Raw genomic sequence first — 19,999 nt, forward strand, 5'->3', positions numbered from 1 at the left:
TCGAGCTTGTTCTCTCTCTCTCTCTCTCTCTCTCTCTCTCTCTCTCTCTCTCTCTCTCTCTCTCTCTCTCAAGGAATAGCTAGGCGAAGACGAACATCTCCTAATTGATGTGGACTACTACGATCACTGTCCGGACTTGAAAGTCTCCGAAACCTGTCAGGGATTGAAAACATAAACATACTGAAGAGACGAAACTTTATGTACCAGTAACAAGATGTCACCAAGCCAATACGAAGCTTCAGGATAGCCAATTCGAACGTCGGATCACAAAGGATGCTGGAGCTTCAAAAGAAAGATATGGGTGCAAACCCAACCAGTTCGATCTCTTGCGGACAACGGTGCACACACTGTCGTAAGGTGAAAGTGGAGTTATTTATCTGATGTCCAAAAGGGCTTGACCATTGGCTTTCAGGCTAAGGGTAGAAGCAGTTTCCTAAACTGCTAAGTTTGTGAACTGTCCGCATGCCACCGTAATTAAAGTGTATCGTGCATGGCAAAATGGCGCTGTCCAAAGCTGGCCCCATGGCAACTGTGGTGCACCACAGGCCATATGTGACAGGGGTGGATGATGATGACAGAGATATATGTGGGCAAATAAATATGCAACTGTTGAGCAGCTGACCACTCGAATTAAACCGAGGAGCCACCAACAGTGTCTTCTCAATGACCATTCAGCGAACGTTGCTGCATTCGGGCCTCCGCAACAGGTGCCTGGTTCATGCACACATGCTGGCTGTTGTTCATCGGCGATGAAGGCTGGAAATTGCATGTCAGTACCGTATCTGGACCTCCACTGAGTGGTGCCGGGTGGCCTCTTCAGATGAATCACGTTTCATGCTCCATCGGACACGAAAGCAACAATCGTCGAAGGGGTCCAGGCCAGAGGAGGGAGCTTTATGTTCTGGGGAATGTTTCCGCAGCATTCCCTGGGTGATCTCGTCATTCCGGAAGGCACAGTGGATCATCACAAGTATGCATCTAACCTTGGGGTCTCTTCCCACCCCTAATTGCAGTTTGCTTTCCTTAGCACAATATCATCAACCAGCAGAACAATGCAACATGTCACACAGCTCGCAGTGTACGTGTGTGATTGAGAGAGCAACAGGATGAGTTTACTGTACTCCTCTATCCATCAAACTCCCCTTCTTTAAACGCACTTCAGAATCTGTAGGATCATCAGGCTGTTCGTGCCATTGATGGTTAGGAGGAGGAGGAGGAGGAGGAGGAGGAGGAGGAGGAGGAGGAGAAGGAGAAGGAGAAGGAGAAGGAGAAGGAGAAGGAGAAGGAGAAGGAGAAGGAGAAGGAGAAGGAGAAGGAGAAGGAGAAGGAGAAGGAGAAGGAGAAGGAGAAGGAGAAGGAGAAGGAGAAGGAGAAGGAGGAGAGAGAGAGAGAGAGAGAGAGAGAGAGAGAGAGAGAGAGAGAGAGAGAGAGAGAGGGAGGGTGGGTGATATTTACATGTGTTTGATAAACGCCTTCTCTCGAAAATTTCTCTTCTTCATACCTCCTCTGTGTTATCACAGATGACGTGTAACTGATCTCATTTGTACTAAGATTGCATTACACACGAGGTGCCTGTTTGCTTCCACCAACCTGGTAGGAATGAAAAAGTTGTAATAAATGTTCACCAACCTGCAGTCTTCTATACCTGTTGCTCCCTGCACAGAAAAAGGCACATAGGTCATGAATCCGTTACCTTGAGGCTGTAAGAAACTGTCAGCGAGGAACTGTTATTTTAGAAATAATTAAATTTCCAATCAGTTTGTTTGTACAGAAACAGAACAACTACATTCCGCTGTTGGGTCCCAAATAATTTCTATTCTTCTACAAATTAATGAACTGCGTGTTTCCGTAGTTAATATCACACTGATCTCAACTATATGTCCAAATAACCATACATTGCTAATAAAGGCATAACTGACACCGATCACGGCAGACAACATGTCTGTCCTCCGACATTGCCGAACCAGCTCTCACATTTACAAACTAGACATTGGATATTAAGATTTAATTGATACCGCGGCAGACAAAATGTCCGTCCTCCGACACTGCCGAACCGCTATGACGTTACAGCCAGACCACTTTGTCTGCCATTCAAGTTAGGCGCGATCCGAAGATCTCCGAAGTGCTTCATGTGCCTTGTTTGTTTGCAGTTGTTTATTATTCTGCTGGTTATTAATACTTGTGAAATAATGGAATGATAGCACACTATTGAGAGATGCTTTAATTGGAAATTCAAGTAAATATCCTGTTTAGTTTGTTCAATATTAATAACACAAGATTATGATTTTGGCGCGCAACTACCGAACGCAGAAGCCAGTCGTGGAGGATCACAATTTAGGCGGTCTTCTTCACGATATCCGTACCGAACAAAGCACCTGTCATCGGTACATCACTCCACATTACGTCATCTCGCCACTGCTACCTTTTCAACTGCTCTAAGGAGAGCTTATTGTACCTGAATATGGTGGCTGCAAAGCCAGAAATACGAGGTGCTATCCAAAATTTTCGGGACTGGTGCTACCATCTGTTTAATTCCCTTGGTATCAAAGAAAACGATGATCATGCTCTTCACTTTGCTCTTCAACTGTCTCGCTTTTTTGGGTCTTGGAGAGCCCAGGCTCTTCCACTGGGACGATTGTTGCTTTGTCTCTGGATCATAACTGTCAATCCAACTTTCGTCTTCAGTGATAACCAGTGACAAGAAGGTTGGATCGTCAAATGCGATCTGACGAAGGTCCGTGCCTACTGATCGGCAGTCAAGATCCTTGGCACAGATTTTGCGGCGACACGATGCATGCCCAATTCATCAGTCAGCATTCGTTGACATGTCCCATAACCAATACCCACTGCATGCACAAGGTCTTGAATAGTTCAACGTCGATCCGCACGAACCAATTGTTGAAATTTGGCAATGGGCCTTCCAGTGTGAGCATCATCTTCGACATCTGTACGGCCGGCCCTGAACCGAGCATGCCACTCAAACACAGGCGTACGCCTCATGCTCTGTCCCTCAAACACTTGTTGAATTATTGCAAGCGTCTGCCTGTTCTGTTCGCGGATCCATCGTAAAATCGCCACAGACCAGAGTATCACGGAAATCACTGTGGACACGCAACACGTCCTCCCAGCTGAATGCCAGATCTGTACACCGACTCATCAGATATGCAGCTCTCGCCACCTAGCGGTGCAAAGATCTACTACTCCTACTTTCCCGATGGCAGCACCGGTCCCGAAAATTTTGGATTCCACCTCGTATTAAACATCCTCCTCCTTCTGAGATTTCCAAAAATTGAGATGTTCCCACAGACAACAATCAATTTTGAAAATAAACAATTTTTTCCAGTTTTTATAAATTTTTTCATTATCATCTCTCAAGGGTTTTATCATTCCACTATATCTGTAATTTCTTATTGTTTCTCAAAAGTTGAATCTACATTGTTTTTCAATTCTCAGATTATTAATTTACTTATATAACCATAGACTTAAATTATTTTGTTAATAGAAAAAACTGATTGTTGCCCTTAATAAATTCGCCTGTAACCTTATATCCCAAAATTATTAATCTTTAGTAACACTTTCTGGACTAATTATATTATTCTTATAATAGCAAATATTTTTAAAGTAGCGTTATTCTGCACCTTTATGGTGTTGACAGTCTTTTTGTTAGTTTACAATCTACCATTTCTGCTGTAATACTCCATAGCAGTCCTCTGTCCCCTATGCACGTTTCTTTCACATATTTTATATTCCTGTTACGCTACTATCGGCGCATTGCCGTCCATTAGATTCAAAAAAATATTTCTCGTGAAGAATTTACATTGTTATTCACTTTCGGCACATTGCCGTTCTTTAAACAGATCAACTGCTATACCAATATTATCGGCGCATTGCCATCCTTTCACTTCGATGGAACATTCTTTACGCTTTACACTTTTCCTCATTATTATGTCGGCAGCATGCCGTTCTACACTTATCTATACGAATGCGTCGTAAGACGTCCACTTCACGTGGTTACAGATAAAATAAGCACGACACCTACACATTTCACAGACACGTGGAGACCGAAGAACAGAAGCTCACACCTTTTACCAAACATGCGCAAGCAGCCCCCAGCACCAACCCATACTAATGGTTCTGTTGTCCATGATGTGGTCTTGCGTTATGAAACGCCAGACTTTCCAAAGTGGTGTTGAGTTCAGCAACTTTCTGCTCATTCTCCCATCTCCAGCCTCATCATACAGCTCCAGTACAATTCCGTGAAACAGTACAAAATGCCTTAAATTAGTTTCCTAATAATTTTAAACAAATTTTAAATAAACGGTTCCATGCGCTAGTATTATATAAATACGTGATACATAATGTTTTGTTATGATTTTGGGTGTTTATAAACAAAGCCAATGTCTACGTCTTACTACAACAGTGATTCATCAATGTTTTTGTTTTGGCCACAGCTGTAGCTAGATACAGCTGGGGCATTGCCCTTCGCAATCCATTAAGAACTCTGTTTGCTCGCACCATATGTTACTGCTGAACTGCTTCGCTAATGAGTCACGCCGCTAGCCGGCGTCACCTGCCATGCTCTTTAATCTTACCTACGGAGGCTTACAACTGCGATTCGCAGACACATTGAGAGAACGTTTTAGAATCTTGTTTCAATCATAAAGCACAAACCTTCATTAACCAAATCGTTACTATATTCCACAGTGTGAGGTATCATTCCTTCCATATTTAAGTGTTATTGTTACTACAAAACATAATAGTGGAACTGTGTTCATGCAATGATTGTGTATTTTCTACTGACTTACACATACGAGCATTATGCGACTTTTTAATACATTGGGGCCAATTACCTTATTCGTAGCTACTAGATCTTTATTCTACCTTCCTTTCATATTTAGAACCAGTATGTGGCATTACTTTCTATTATTCATATTACGTGGCCTTGTATTTAAATCCTATTTACTACGTTTATGTCTTAGTGAGATTTCCATGTCAGGGTTGTGTCCTATGTAGATAATATGTCTACTCCCATGTACTTCATAAAATAGTTAGCGGAAACCACTTCGCCCATAAGCACTACTTAATGGCCGACTTAAATGTCGCTCTTTGCCTTTCCTCCCTCACTCTTCACAAATCATTGCCTGACTTTCCTGTCGCCTAATAACAATATTTCACCTTTCTCTCTCTATGTATACAATTTACCGACTTTTCTGTCGCCTAATTTATAACCCTCCATTTGCCTCTTTTTCTCTCTTCATAAATAATTGGCAGACTTTTCTGTCGCCTAATAACTATAACTCTCCATTTACTATCAACCTCTTTGGCAGGGCTGTTCCTAGTCTATCAATGTATCCTAACTCCTTGCAGCGGAAAGCACTTCGCCGTTTCAATTCACACTAAAGAGTAACGATATGTCTATTTTGATTCAACTTATACATCATCTCAGGACAACATTTAATTTCTTCCATTATTTTTGCCACCTGAATTCCTTACTATTGCAGATCGTCGTATTCACTTACCTGGTTTAGCGCCGTCGTCTTCTTCTGTAGCCTTGAGCGTATTTGTAGGTGTTATTTCATCTGTGTTATATGTAGTAGCCCTCGTCTTGTTATCATATTCTTAAAATATTTTCAGACGTAAAGGTATGTATGTCGTTGTTACAAATATTTAAAAGTTGTTTCACTACATACGGTATGACATGTTTTTGTTATGTGCGTAAGTCTAGTACGGTTTTTTGGAACTATATATTGTGTTTTCTTGCTCGTGTATCTGCAATCCTAAACTTCGTATATTCTAGCCTGTCCGCTTGTATTCCACCAAATTTCTGTTTTTCACCCACGCTATGCAGATGTTTATTCTGCTGGGTTACTTTGGTTGTGTCGGGCTTGTTTCTTTGTTGTCACATTCAGTGTAAGAAAATTTTTGTCGTCTTAACCTTGATAGAGAAGAATATTGCAGAAGACCGTTATAGTTCTGAATGAAAGGGGGGAGAACTAACAGCAGTAAAAGAAAATGAAGTATGCTGTCAGATAACTCGGGTACCTGGTAATCATCAATTACCTAGCAATACACAGAACGCTATTGCCCACTGAGGTTAATAATCATAATATTTTTTCATATCACTGATTGACATGTATAATAATTTTTGTGACTGTATTTCCATGGTAGAATGAGGCGCTTCATTCACAACTTTCTCAAATTCAACTACGTAATCCACCCCACCCCCCCCTTCCCGAATTGATATCCTGACGCCTTTGAACTTCGGTATGGGACCTTCTAGTAACTTAGTCCCAGCCATTTGTTGTATAATGACTTTTTCACCATCAAGCCTTCTGCCCACAATTACTTCACCTCTCGCTCTGTTTTGTATGTTGCAAGACCAATCTTGATTCAAGAATGCTTGAAAAACATCTGCCGCGCGGGATTAGCCGAGCGGTCAGGGGCGCTGCAGTCATGGACTGTGCGGCTGATCCCGGCGGAGGTTCGAGTCCTCCCTCAGACATGGGTGTGTGTGTGTGTGTGTGTGTGTGTGTGTGTGTGTGTGTGTGTGTGTGTGTGTGTGTGTGTGTGTGTGTGTTTGTCCTTAGGATAATTTAGGTTAAGTAGTGTGTAAGCTTAGGGACTGATGACCTTAGCAGTTAAGTCCCATAAGATTTCACACACAATTGATCATTTTTGAAAAAAATCTTATTATGTTTTACATTTTTTACTGACGCCTGTTCCGCATTATTTTACTTCTCCTTCTAACCTATTGGTCACAATTTTGAGTTTAAGTTGTTTTGTCATGTTTTCAGGAATGATGCCACCAAACTGCCTAATAAAGGCTACTGCGTGTATATATCCCTTACTAGAGAAATAATGGAATGTATATGCATTGGCGTGATTTGAACATCACTTACGTGAACAATACCTTTCCTTCTTTCTTGTTCACACAAAATTTCTACTTTTTGTTCAACTTCATTTACTATTTTGTCTCCCTGAATCGCACTTGTGTTGCCTTTACAAGAGGATTCTACACATGAATTGTAACAACTAAGTATTTCCGGGTCATATTTGATAGTCTATAAATTACTAATGATAACTTTACTTTGCTTTTGTCTTGCATTACTTGTGTCCTTAATTGTTGTGTGTGTTATCCCACTTAGATTCTGCAAATCCTTATTTAACATTTCGATTTCAGTGTCAACCTTTTGATTATTTCTAACTTACAGACTTCTTCTTTACCCATTCTTTTATTTCATAATGTATTTTCTTGCTACATCCCTCAGTTTTAACTTCAAGATTTGTATCCTTTTGTTCCAAAGCATCGAATTTAGCGATAATTTGAGCTATTCCTGCCTTAGCTTCTCCTAACCCCTTATCTATTTTATTACTTAATTCCTCCTTACTTTCTTTTAACCACATATCTATTTTTTACTTAATTCCTCCCTATTTTAGTGCTTTACTTAATTGTTCTTGCAAAATTAATTTTAGTGTAGATCTTATATCCTGATCATCCTCCCAAGTTGGTAATGTGTCAGCTGATGCTGTACCACTTACTTTCTTTACCCCAGACATATTATTAATACTAATGTTCAAATTTCAAATCTGAGACTGCTACATACGTAACCGCTGCACTTAACACTACATTTCTTCCTCGAGGTACTGCCACTGATTCTCGTGGCTGTGGGCTGCACTTCTGGATACAACTCTGCTCTTGGGGTGTGCTGAAGCCAGTACATCTAATGCGCACTGTACTGCTAACTGCGCCGGCCGTTGCTTTCTGCCGCCGCACGTGTCGTCTGTGGCTGTCTCGCGCTGCTCTGCACGCTGTTCCTTCTCATAGCATGAAAAATCTTTAAGTGATGTTTAATAACGTAATCCCATGGACCCTACACACAACGTTAACTTTTATTCTCGTTGCGTTTCCGCACTTGAATTCCTTAGTTACCGATACCACTTTCACTGTAATCGGAAAATTTGTTTTTTCGGCATCAGATATTATAGTTCAACTGAAGTTCAAAAACGCTTCAAACACAGTTCACAGCCTACTTATTACAGCTCTCACGCAGTTCTCTGGTCCTTCACAGTTCACACGTACCACAGTTCGCTGGTCGGTTACAGTTCACCATTTTCCCTAATAAAACCTAGCCTCATAGTTACTTCAAGGATGCCATGAACAGCAACTACAAAAAGGGAAGAGAGAGAGAGAGAGAGAGAGAGAGAGAGAGAGCGGGTAATACAGGATGGCAATTACTAAACTGTATGAAAAAAAAAGTTAATTAGTTACAAACTATGGCGTGCCCACTCTTCATTCAACAAGCAAACGTCACTACAGATACTCAGATTTAGGTTCTGACGTGTTCTATATGCGTGCCGTCATTGGCGATGATGTGGCGCAGACGAATAGCGAAATTCTGCATGAGCCACTGAAATATCAGAACATTGATGCTGTCAATGACCTCCTGAATGGCTATTTTGAGCTCAGCAATGGTTTTGGGGCTGTTGCTGTACACCTTGTCTTCAAGATAGTCCCAGGAAAGTAGTCGCGTGTGGTCAGATCTGGAGAATATGGTGGCCAATCGAGGCCCACGCCAGCAGCCTCTGGGTACCCCACAGCCAGAATGCGGTCCCCAGAGTGCTCCTCCAGAACATCACTCTCCTACTTCGATGGGGTCGGCTCTGTCTTGCATGAACCACTGCTTGCCGAATCAGTGTCACTTCGAATAATGGGGATGAAATCATCTTCTAAAATCTTCAAGTACCGTTCGGGAGTTAACGTGTCATCAAGGACTATCGCACCGATTATTCTGTAACTGGACGTTGCACGTCACAGTCACCCTCGAGGGTGAAGAGACTTGATCGCGAAATGCGCATTTTCAGTCCCTCAAATGCACTGTACCGTGACATTTTTACGTACAAATGGCCGACAACAACAAAGCGCGTGCACATGCGCATACTAATTCCCATCATGCCTCGCGGTCAACCGTGCTGTTTGAACGACCCAACGCAAACCGTTCAGAAGTTATGACGATTTTATCTCATATAGTTAAATGAGTGTCACCCTGTATATACGTGTGTAATATAAACCCCCTCCCTCGAAAATTTCCCGTCTTCATACCTCCTCTGTGTTATCACAGATGGCGTGTTATCACAGATGGCGTGTCACTGATCTCATTTGTACTAAGATTGCAGTACACGCGAGGAGCCTATTTGCTTCCATCACCCTGAGTGGAATGCTTAAGTTCTATTATATGTTTACCAACATGCAGTCTTCTCTAGTTGTTGCCCACTGCACAGAAAATAGCATGTAGGTCGTGAATCCGTTACCGTGAGGCTCTAAGAAACTCTGAGCGAGAAACTGTTACTTTATAAATAATTAAATTTCCAATCAGTTTATTTCTACGGGTTGCCACTCGCATTTTATTAGCAGAACACGAGAAACTTCACAATTACATTCAACTTTAGAGTCACAAGTAATTTCTATTCTTCAACAAATTAATGAACTGTGTATTTCTGTAATTACTATCACATTGTTCTCAACTACATGTCCAAATAACCATACATTGTTAATAAAGTCTTACCTAACCCGACTGTGGCAGACAACACGTCCGTCCTCCGACACTGCCGAACCGCTATGACGTTACAGCCAAAGCACTTCATCCGCCATCCAAGTTAGGAGCGATCCGAAGATCTCCGAAGTGCTTCGTCTGCCTTTTCGTTTAGCAGTTGTTTATTATTCTGCTGTATATTAATACTTGTGAAATAATGGAATGACATAACGCTATTGAGAGGTACTTTAATTTGAAATGCAAGTAAATATGCTGTTTAGTTTGTCTAATATTAATAACACAAGATTATCATTTTGGTGCGCAACTTCCGAACGCAGAAGCCAATCGCACAGGATCACAATTTAGGCGGTCTTTCTCAAGATATCCGTACTGAGTAAACCACCTGTCATCATACCTCAAACCACATTAAGTCACCTTGCCACTGCTGTCTTCTCAACCGCTCAAGGAAGAGCTTCTTTTACCTGAATATGGTGGCTGCAAAGCCAGAAATATTATACCCTCAGCTGAGAGACCTAGCGCGACTAGCCACAGCACTGTCAGTACCTTCCAAAAACTCACTGAAACTCTTTCTGGTCGTATCGCAGCTGTAAATGCTGCAAAAGGTGATTATTCAGGCTTTTGACAGATCGTCACTTTAAAGTTACAGGTGTACATAGCACCAGCGTGTAGGTACATAATGAATGTGCTTCTACACAGGGGCCGGCCGGGGTGGCCAAGCGGTTAAAGGCGCTACAGTCTGGAAGCGCGCGACCGCTACGGTCGCGGCTTCGAATCCTGCCTCGGGCATGGATGTGTGTGATGTCCTTAGGTTAGTTAGGTTTAAGTAGTTCTAAGTTCTATGGGACTGATGACCTTAGAAGTTAAGTCCCATAGTGCTCAGAGCCATTTGAACCATCTACACAGGGATGTTATTTGTAATTATATTATTATAACTAAATACAAAATCGAAAATTAAAAAACACCTGTTATTTACTAAAAATGGACGCCTGTTTCAAGGAATCAATTTGGGCACTACAGTCTAAAGTTGTTAAATACCTTTTAACTAACGAAGAAAGAAACTAAATATTTTGTAGTTCGGTGCAGCATAAATTTCATAATATTTGTACATGCAATAATGTTAGCTGCCCTCATGAGTGCAACTGTTCGGGTAAGTGGTGTGCGGCCTTCTACCCCTCCTTCAGCCCCCCCCCCCTCCTCCCACGCACCCAATTGCCCCAATACGCCTCGGTACGCACAGCGTCTCTCCCAAGCATGCATGGGGAAGGGTGTGGGCAGGAGTTGCGGCATCTTGTTATTGAAGCCACTGCGCGATATGCAATGTGTTCATTAAACAATAAATTTAATAATTTTTCGTCATTGATCGTGTTTGCCAACATAAAAACATATGTTCCATTCGCTACCTCGCTTTTTCAGGTGTCGATAATTATGTTTTCTGAAGTAGCGTAAGTTCTTCCTCTCGATTCAAGCTATCCCCATACCAAATTTCATCAAAATCTGTTAAACAGTTTAGTCGTGATAGCGTAACAGGCAGAGTTACACTACTGGCCATTAAAATTGCTACACCACGAAGATGACGTGCTACAGACGCAAATTTTACCGACAGGAAGAAAATGCTGTGATATGTAGATGATTAGCTTTTCAGAGCATTCACACAAGGTTGGCGCCGGTGACGACACCTACAACGTGCTGACATGAGGACAGCTTCCAACCGATTTCTCATACACAAACAGCAGTTGACTGGTGTTGCCTGGTAAAACGTTGTTGTGATGCCTCGTGTAAGGAGGAGAAATGCGTACCATCACGTTTCCGTCTTTGATAAAGGTCGGATTGTAGCCTATCGCGATTGCGGTTTATCGTATCGCGACATTCCTACTCGCGTTGGTCGAGATCCAATGACTGTTAGCAGAATATGGCATCGGTGGGTTCAGGAGGGTAATACGGAACGCCGTGCTGGAACCCAACGGCCGCGTATCAGTAACAGTCGATATGACAGGCATCTTATCCGCATGGCTGTAACGGATCGTGCAGCCACGTCTCGATCCCTGAGTCAACAGATGGGGACGTTTGCAAGACAACAACCATCTGCACGAACAGTTCGACGACGTTCGCAGTAGCGTGGACTATCAGTCGGAGACCATGGCTGCAGTTACCCTTGACGCTGCATCACAGACAGGAGCGCCTGCGATGGTGTACTCAACGACGAACCTGGGTGCACGAATGGCAAAACGTCATTTTTTCGGATGAATCCAGGTTCTGTTTACAGCATCATGATGGTCGCATCCGTGTTTGGCGACATTGCCGTGAACGCACATTGGAAGCGTGTATTCGTCATCGCCATACTGGAGTATCACCTGGCGTGATGGTATGGGATGTCATTGGTAACACGTCTCGGTCACCTCTTGGTCGCATTGACGGCACTTTGAACAGTGGACGTTACATTTCAGATGAGTTACGACCCGTGGCTCTACCCTTCATTCGATCCCTGCGAAATCCTACATTTCAGCAGGATAATGCACGACCGCATGTTGCAGGTCCTGTACGGGCCATTCTGGATACAGAAAATGTTCGGCTGCTGCCCTGGCCAGCACGTCCTCCAGATCTCTCACCAACTGAAAACGTCTGGTCAATGGTGGCCGAGCAACTGGCTGGTCACAATACGCCAGTCACTACTCTTGATGAACTGTGGTATCGTGTTGAAGCTGCATGGGCAGCTGTACCTCTACGCGCCATCCAAGCTCTGTTTGACACCCATGCCCAGGCGTATCAAGGCCGTTATTACGGCCAGAGGTCGTTGTTATGGGTACTGATTTATCAGGATCTACGCACCCAAATTGCCTGAAAATGTAATCACATATCATTTCTAGTATAATATATTTGTCCAATGAATACCCGTTTATCGTCTGCATTTCTTCTTGGTGTAGCAATTTTAATGGCCAGTAGTGTACTTCCACATTTATAATATTAGCATGGATGACGCCATAAAAATCTAAAATGCGATTCTAATTCTCGGAAACGGTCAGCCCGTTCTACTTCGCTCATATTTTTACGCCTGTCATTACTTCAAGTTTGTTTTGGTTCTGTATTAATATGAGATCTAATCGGCATTAGTGTAGATGGCAACGACAACTTTTATGTTAAGCCTTTTAGCTTCGCCTGTGTATGCTGTTGCTTAGAGACTTAGATGAAAGTTTCTCGAACATGTTGCCTCAATCCTCATTCGGCCTTCCTCATAAAAAATTTTGGCACACGAACGTATTCGGGATCTTTTAACATAGAACATTTTAAATCATTTACCCGGACTCTCTTTGTAGTTAAGCTTTCATACTCTTATCTCACTCCTAGTGCCACTGTCATATACACTGAAGCGCCAAAGGAACTGGTATAGGCATGCGTATTTAAATACAGAAATGTGTAAACAGGCAGAACATGGCGCTGCGGTCGGCAACGCCTATATAAGACAAGTGTCTGGCGCAGTTGTTACATCGGTTACTGCTGCTACAATGGCAGGTTGTCAAGATTTAAGGGTGTTTGAACGTGGTGTTATAGTCGGTGCACGAGCGATGGGACACAGCATCTCCGAGGTAGCGATGAAGTAGGGATTTCCCCTACGACCATTTCACGATTGTAAAGTGAATATCAGGAATCCAGTACAACATCAAATTTCCGACATCGCTGCGGCTGGAAAAAGATGCTGCAAGAACGGGACCGACGACGACTCAAGAGAATCTTTCAAAGTGACAGACGTGCAACCATTCCGCAAATTGCTGCAGGTTTTGATACTGGGTCATGAACAAGAGTCAGCGCTCGAACCATTCAACTAAACATTATCGATATGGGCTTTCGGAGCCTCGTGTACCCTTGATGCACGACACAAAGCTTTACCCTTCTCCTGGACCCATCAACACCGACACTGGGCTGTAGATGACTGGAAACATGTTGCCTGGTTGGACGAGTCTCGTTTCAAATTGTATCGAGCGGATGGACGTGTACGGGTATGAAGACAACCTCGTGAATCCATAGTCCCTGCATGTCGGTAGAGGACGGTTCAAGCTGGTGGATGCTCTGTGATGGTGTCGAGCGTGTGCAGTTTTGAGTGATATGGGACCACTTTAACGTCTAGATACGACTGACAGGTGATACGCACATAAGCATCCTGCATGATCGCGTGAATCCATTCATGTCCATTGTGCATTACGACGGACTTGGGCAATTTCAGCAGGACAATGCGACACCCCACACGTCGAGAAACATTCTGAGTTTAAACACTTGCGCTGCCCACCAAACTCCCCAGACATGAACATTATTGAGCGTATCTGGGATACCTTGCAACGTGCTGTTCAGGAGAGATCTCCACCCCCAAGTACCCCTACGGATTTATGGACGGGCGTGCAGGATTTTTGGTGTCAGTTCCCTCCAACGCTACTTCAGACATTAGTCGAGTCAATGCCACGTCGTGTAGCGGCGCTTCTGCGTGCTCGTAGGGGTCCTATGCGATACTATAGGCAGGTGTACCAGCTTCCTTTGCTCTTCAGCGTCTCGTTTTTCTGCCATTGATTTACAGTGCGCCCCAGTGCCACTGTCTCGTCCCTGTGTCACTGTCTTCTTTCAGACTGCCATTTTCCCCACCACACCTCGGCAACTAAAAAATACTGGACGGCCAAACTTCCTTTTTTTCTCTACATCCACGTGTTTAAAATTTCGGCCAAAATGAGCCCTCTCCTTTATCTACGTGTTAAAGTTCGCAAGTCTGTGGCTTGCAGACGCCGCTCCCTATGGTCTCCACTCACCTGTATTTTTCATTATCTCTTCCTCCTTACGCTTTTGCTCCCACTGATTCTATGTCCATCGCGCTCTCTTTCCCCTGGCACTGTCTCCTCTCTGTCTCTGCCGCTGGGCTACTCTCTTTCAGCACCGGGGAGTGCGGATATTTTCCCATGTGGAAACGCGGAAGACGAAATGAGGATTGAGGCAGCTAGTTTCGCCACTACACTGTCAGAGTCTTTAAAAGAGGAACACACTCGCCTTTTCTGTGCTCCGACAGGAGAATTTTTCGCTAGTTTCTTTCTTTGCCCTGCTGCAGTAGAGCGTGATTCTTATACAGGGTGAAAAATATTTAAACGGACAAACTCTGGGAGGTTGTAGGGGAAATCAAAACAAATACTTTCCCCTAATGTCATTTTTTCCTATGAGGATTATTTGAACCGGTGGAGGCCGTATTACGCCCTTCAGTTGTAGGCAACTGTTGTCCACTAGTGTAATAGTGCATTGTCTTTGTTTACTAATTGAGCGATACACCTGGAGTGAGTACATTGATATGGTTGGTGCGTACTACGTAGCGCACCACAACGGACGAGGTGCATGGCGGGTTTATCAACAACATTATTCTAATCGTCCTATCCCGCATCATACGAGCTTTGCTGCTGTCTACCGGGTCATTTAGCAGATTATCTGGACAGGGACGCCGGCGCACGGCAAGAACGCTGCAATTTGAGGAAGCTGTCTTGCAGCATGTGGAGCGGGATCCTTCAATTAGCACTCGTGCAATTGCACATAACATGGGGATGAATCAGACGAATGTGAGAACAGTCTTTCAAGAGCAGTTGTTACGTCCATTTCACTTATAGCGTGTCCACAAGCTGGAACTCGTTGATTATCCACCCAAAGCACAGTTTTCGTAGTGATACCTGGAACAGTGTGAAATGCATCCTACATTTCCATCCTCTGTGTTGTTTACCGATGAAGCAACGTTCGGGCGTGATGGAGTCTTCAACATGCAAAATTCGCATGTTTGGAGTGAGTATAACCCACATGCCACAGTTACTAGTGCTCATCAAGTGCGGTTCTTTGTTAATGTGTGGGTCGGTGTTGTTGCGGACTGTTTAATTGGACCGTATCTGCTATCTAGGCCATTAAATGGCAGGCACTATTACAATTTTCCCGCCAGAATTGCTGGAAGACGTCCCGCTCCCTACAATACAAGGCATGTGGTTCCAACATGACGTGGCGCCGGCACATTTCAGTCGTCATGTGGACCGACGGTTTCCAGAAACGTGGATTGGCAGAGGTGGTCCTGTACCATGGCCTGCTCGATCCCCAGATACGTCCCCTCTGGGCTTTTTTGTGTGGGAAGAGATGTGCAGCCTTGTTTACGCAACTCCTGTTGCATCAGAAGAGGATCTGGTTGCTCGGATAGCGCGGTAGCAGGAACAATTCAGGATACTCCTGGCGTTTTTGCCCGTGTCAGACAGAACATGATCCGACGGTGTAACCTTTGTTTACGTGTCAATGGAGGCATTTTCGAAAGTCTGCTGTAATTGAAATTGGATTGTGTTAATGTATTGTCTCTTGGTCATAAAAAAATGGAAAAGTGTTTATTGGTTTAATTAATTTGCTGCCAGAGAAATCTTCCTCTACCGGTTTAATTACTCCTCATAGAAAACAATGACATTAGGGAAAAATATTTGTTTTGATGCCCCCTACAACCTCCCAGAGTTTGTCGGTTTATGTACTTTTCAGCCTGTATAAAACGAATTCTATAGGTCAGTAAAGTTTTGACTGTTTTTTTCTTTACTCCGATACATTTATATAGCCTGACACACATAAACAACTACTATGCACGCATAAAAATAACGTTAATACAAAATCGTTCGCTCTGCAGTTTTTCTGCATACCTTACTAATCTATCGCAGTTCATCCATAACGCCCGGCTTATGATTTGTATCTTAAGAGTGAACACGTAATTAGAAATATTTTACTGAATTTGCAGCCTTTCAACTTTCATAATTTTTGGCAGTCGTTTTAAGTCTTTTAAGATGTGTTAATGCCCTTTTCAGCCCTTTTTATGTCACTGTAATACACTGTGGTCATTCCTATAGGCGTGAAGTGTCCATTATACAATAGGCACAAAGTTTTATTGGTGAAAAAAAAAATGCCGACTAAAAACGTAGTTTGGTGACATAAGATTCCTATCGAATACCCAGAACACTTGTCATGTGTCCACTAGGTCAGTTAAAACTAGGACCTCTGTACCTCAATAACGGATCATGACATCGTAAAAAAGTTAAGATTTCTCGAGATCATCGACTTAAGAACATGTAAAAATTTCGACCATCTGTCATGAATAAAAATTACAGAAGTTGTCATCCCCACAACTGGCACTTTTCATACCAAAAAAAATCATGGTTTTTCGGTGTTTTCTCAGGCACCGTCCTTGAACAAATGGTACTTTATGGGCCGCCTAAGGTCAATCCTAGACCACATCTAATGCAAAACAACCGAGGGGTTTACTCAATTTGCCTGGGCTGGAGGACGTGTATAACATTTACATTTTGAATCAGTTCTGTAGGATAGCTACACTAAGGACGGTCTTCCAATAGGTATACAATTGGTTGCTAGGCTCGCGGTATGACCACCGGAAACGACGCATTTTCGGCGCGGCTTTTCAGAATATATTGGTACCGTGCACGGACCGACAGCAATGTATTTTTACCTCTTCAGCATAAAAGCCCGAACCTGTAAAAGGAGTATACGAATGAAAAGCCGCATGGAGTTACTGCGTCAGAAAGTGTGCGGGCACAGCGTGTGCCGCCAATTAAGGTGAATTAACGAATTGATCGACCCGCTCCAACGCCACATATCGCGTGTCGGTAATTTGAATCTCCAGGTAAATTCCCTGTGCGAGGCAGAACATTTGGGGAGTAGATTGCAATGAAAAATCGAGAAACTCTCCACTTAGCAACTTTGCTTATCGACAACTGTGTACTTAATAAAGCAACCAGTCACATATAGTACCGCATTGGTGAAAATGAACTCGGTGGATGTTTACACATTTACAGCACACCCGCACTTTCCAAAATTACTTACTCCGTGGAAGAAAATTTCGTCATAGGGTTACAGTTCTCTGCTTTCTACCATTCACCACCTGAAGAACGAGGCAATGCATGTTAAGACTCTTGAGTCATGAATCGAATGCTTCCTGACATGTCATGAGATCATTTCCTGCACCATCCTTATTCACCTGAAGTAGCGTTTCGTCTCTGCAATGACATATACGCAAACGAGAACTATAGTCTCCCTTCCCCTCCTCACTTTCTTAGTGACAACGATGTTGGTTGTGTTGGGGAGGAGGAAGAGGAAGAAAAACCATGGTATGGTAATAACTAAAAGCTGTCGTGGAATGTCACCATTAAATGAAAACAGTTTATCATGACGTCGCTTCTCACGGCGTATCACAAGCCGACAACAGAAATGTCTGTGTTTTATATACTTCTTTGATACATAGTAAGCACAATGCTGACCTTTGTGATATTTGTGTGTGTGTGTGTGTGTGTGTGTGTGTGTGGAGTGGTGGGGGGGGGGGGGGGGGGGGGCAAGATTGCTATATCTGTTAGAACGCTGCTATTTTTACATCTCATATCTAAATGCTGAGTAATTTGGTGAATAAGACAGAAGCACACACATGTCTACGTTACCTGTAGCTTGGAGCTTACCTTTGACTAACCGGTAGAGAAATCCTTAATAATTATCTGAATCTCTCTTCGTTGTTTCCACAAATAGAAGCGCCAGGCAGTAAGCGATCTGTGCGAGGGTCCCAGAGACAGAATTAATTAGGCGACGAACGAAAGAATATCCCTTTTTTTCGCTCTATTGCAGCACGTTACCGTTGACAAAACACGAAAGTTACCGGTAACTTAAGTAAACAGTGGTTCAACACACTCTATACGGAGTGAAATATGTACATTACGCTTATAGTTGGCCCTTAAGCTATGCGGGAAATAGTTTTAATAGCAGCTTGAGCTATAATTTGTATATAGGGACATTGTAATCCATCGTTTCTCCAGATATTCGTATCAGAATAAAAAAGTAAAGATTGGCGCGATTTATGGATCACCGCTCTTTTATTCCTTAAAAATACAAAGCACAATAAACCAGTGTCTTAGAGCATATAAGAAACTTATCGTTTAATAATCTCAGAACATTGTTTTTGAAGTTTGGTTAACTCAGTATCACACAGCTTACTACAATTACGGCCACACATTACTACCGCAGCTTCTGTCGCTCGAAAGGGCCTCACTAGCAGTAACAAACCAGTTTTCCAGCAGTCACGTGATCTACGCCTTTTTAGAGGCATTCACTGCGAAGGCTGAGTGGAGATGGCGATTGACTGCGGCGAGCTGTATGTGCATGTATGAGGTTATGCGGGATATTTGACATCTAGTGAATTTGTATCCTGTTTAAAAATCATGTTGGTGGCTACTAGTTGATGGAAGGCTATACTCAGAACTAAGTTTCATTTACTGCACAACAGAAATCGGAAATGGGTAAATGTCTTCAATTTTTGACGTTATTTACGTGCATTGTTGAAGTGAAGTGGTATGAGTTGATAGGTGCCTTGACAGGTTTAGGATTGTTGAAGTTCTAGCGTGCTGTCTTTCAGATGTTGAACACGCCCACATACATGTGGTTTCGTCGTTGTAAATAAATGATTGTTTACATGGGACGGGAAGTAGGTATCATCTGAAAAATATTGCTATGTTCATTCGGTTCGTTTACTGTAGTCGGTCGTTATTTAACTGAAGCTGTTACTGTCTGCACCAGTCTATAATCATAATATGAAATACAACGCGAATTTTGCATACCAATAATTCTGAATAAGGGAGGAGAGAGTAACTTCAAAATGTTTATGTTTTGGGAACAGCATGTCTCAAAAATGCAGAGAGGAGTGATGTTCTTTCGCAAATTAAGATGCTTTTTCGTATTTACAGGTCCGGTGGCGAACGGGAAAGATTCAAGCATGGCCTATTCCAATGTAAGTGTAATTTATATGTAACATGTTTCCACAATTTCACTGTGTAATTAGGGAAGGATGAACTGTCAGATTCTTCAATTGAAGAAATATCTTGATAGTCTGGCAAAGAGCTTACTATTATTTTAGATTCACATATTTTATCCATTGTCAAAGAGAAATATGTATCAGAATTGCATTTCTGCCCAATGTTCATTCATTCATATGAGATATAAATCAGTGAAGGGTAGTTTGCAAGACTAGACCCTTACTTAGAGGTCTGGACATTTAGTTGGGCTGCTAAATAATGTGTAAGCCCCTAAGTAGTTAATACTTTCTGGTGTTATCTTTTTGTAGGAAAGATGCTTTTTTTAAAAAAAATTAAGGGACAGTTAAATGAAAATTAGATAAATGGAAAAAGTAATTAAACTGTTTATTTCAAAAGTAACCACTGTAACACATTTACGCCACTGTGAGAGAAGATGCCAATGCCTTCATGTTTGTGGTTGCCTATGGAACCATGATTGTACTCAGATGTGCATCTCTTCGTCCAAAAAAATTGACAGCCACATGTTGCTAAAGTTGTTTGGACTGTACTGCAGAAGTTTCAGTGGGAAGCCCTTACAGTCTTGATCATACCCCATGTGATTTCCATATTTTTGGC

General features: G+C 42.7%; 1 protein-coding gene across 5 annotated transcripts in view; it reads left to right on the forward strand.

Annotated features, from left to right (window-relative positions):
• The window catches only part of LOC126485080 (aldehyde dehydrogenase, dimeric NADP-preferring-like), a 363,030-nt gene that overhangs the window by 266,160 nt on the left and 76,871 nt on the right, over window positions 1-19,999 (forward strand). For 4 of the 5 annotated variants that reach the window (XM_050108684.1, XM_050108683.1, XM_050108686.1 and 1 more), the window contains exon 2: window positions 19,316-19,359. In XM_050108684.1, coding sequence (XP_049964641.1) covers window positions 19,316-19,359 — 44 coding nt within the window. Of the gene's footprint in view, window positions 1-18,681; window positions 18,872-19,315; window positions 19,360-19,999 lie in introns of those variants that run through there. The other variant, XM_050108687.1, reaches the window with a different exon arrangement.

This window comes from Schistocerca serialis, chromosome 6, assembly GCF_023864345.2.
Source record: "Schistocerca serialis cubense isolate TAMUIC-IGC-003099 chromosome 6, iqSchSeri2.2, whole genome shotgun sequence".
In the NCBI taxonomy this organism is placed as follows: domain Eukaryota; kingdom Metazoa; phylum Arthropoda; class Insecta; order Orthoptera; family Acrididae; genus Schistocerca; species Schistocerca serialis.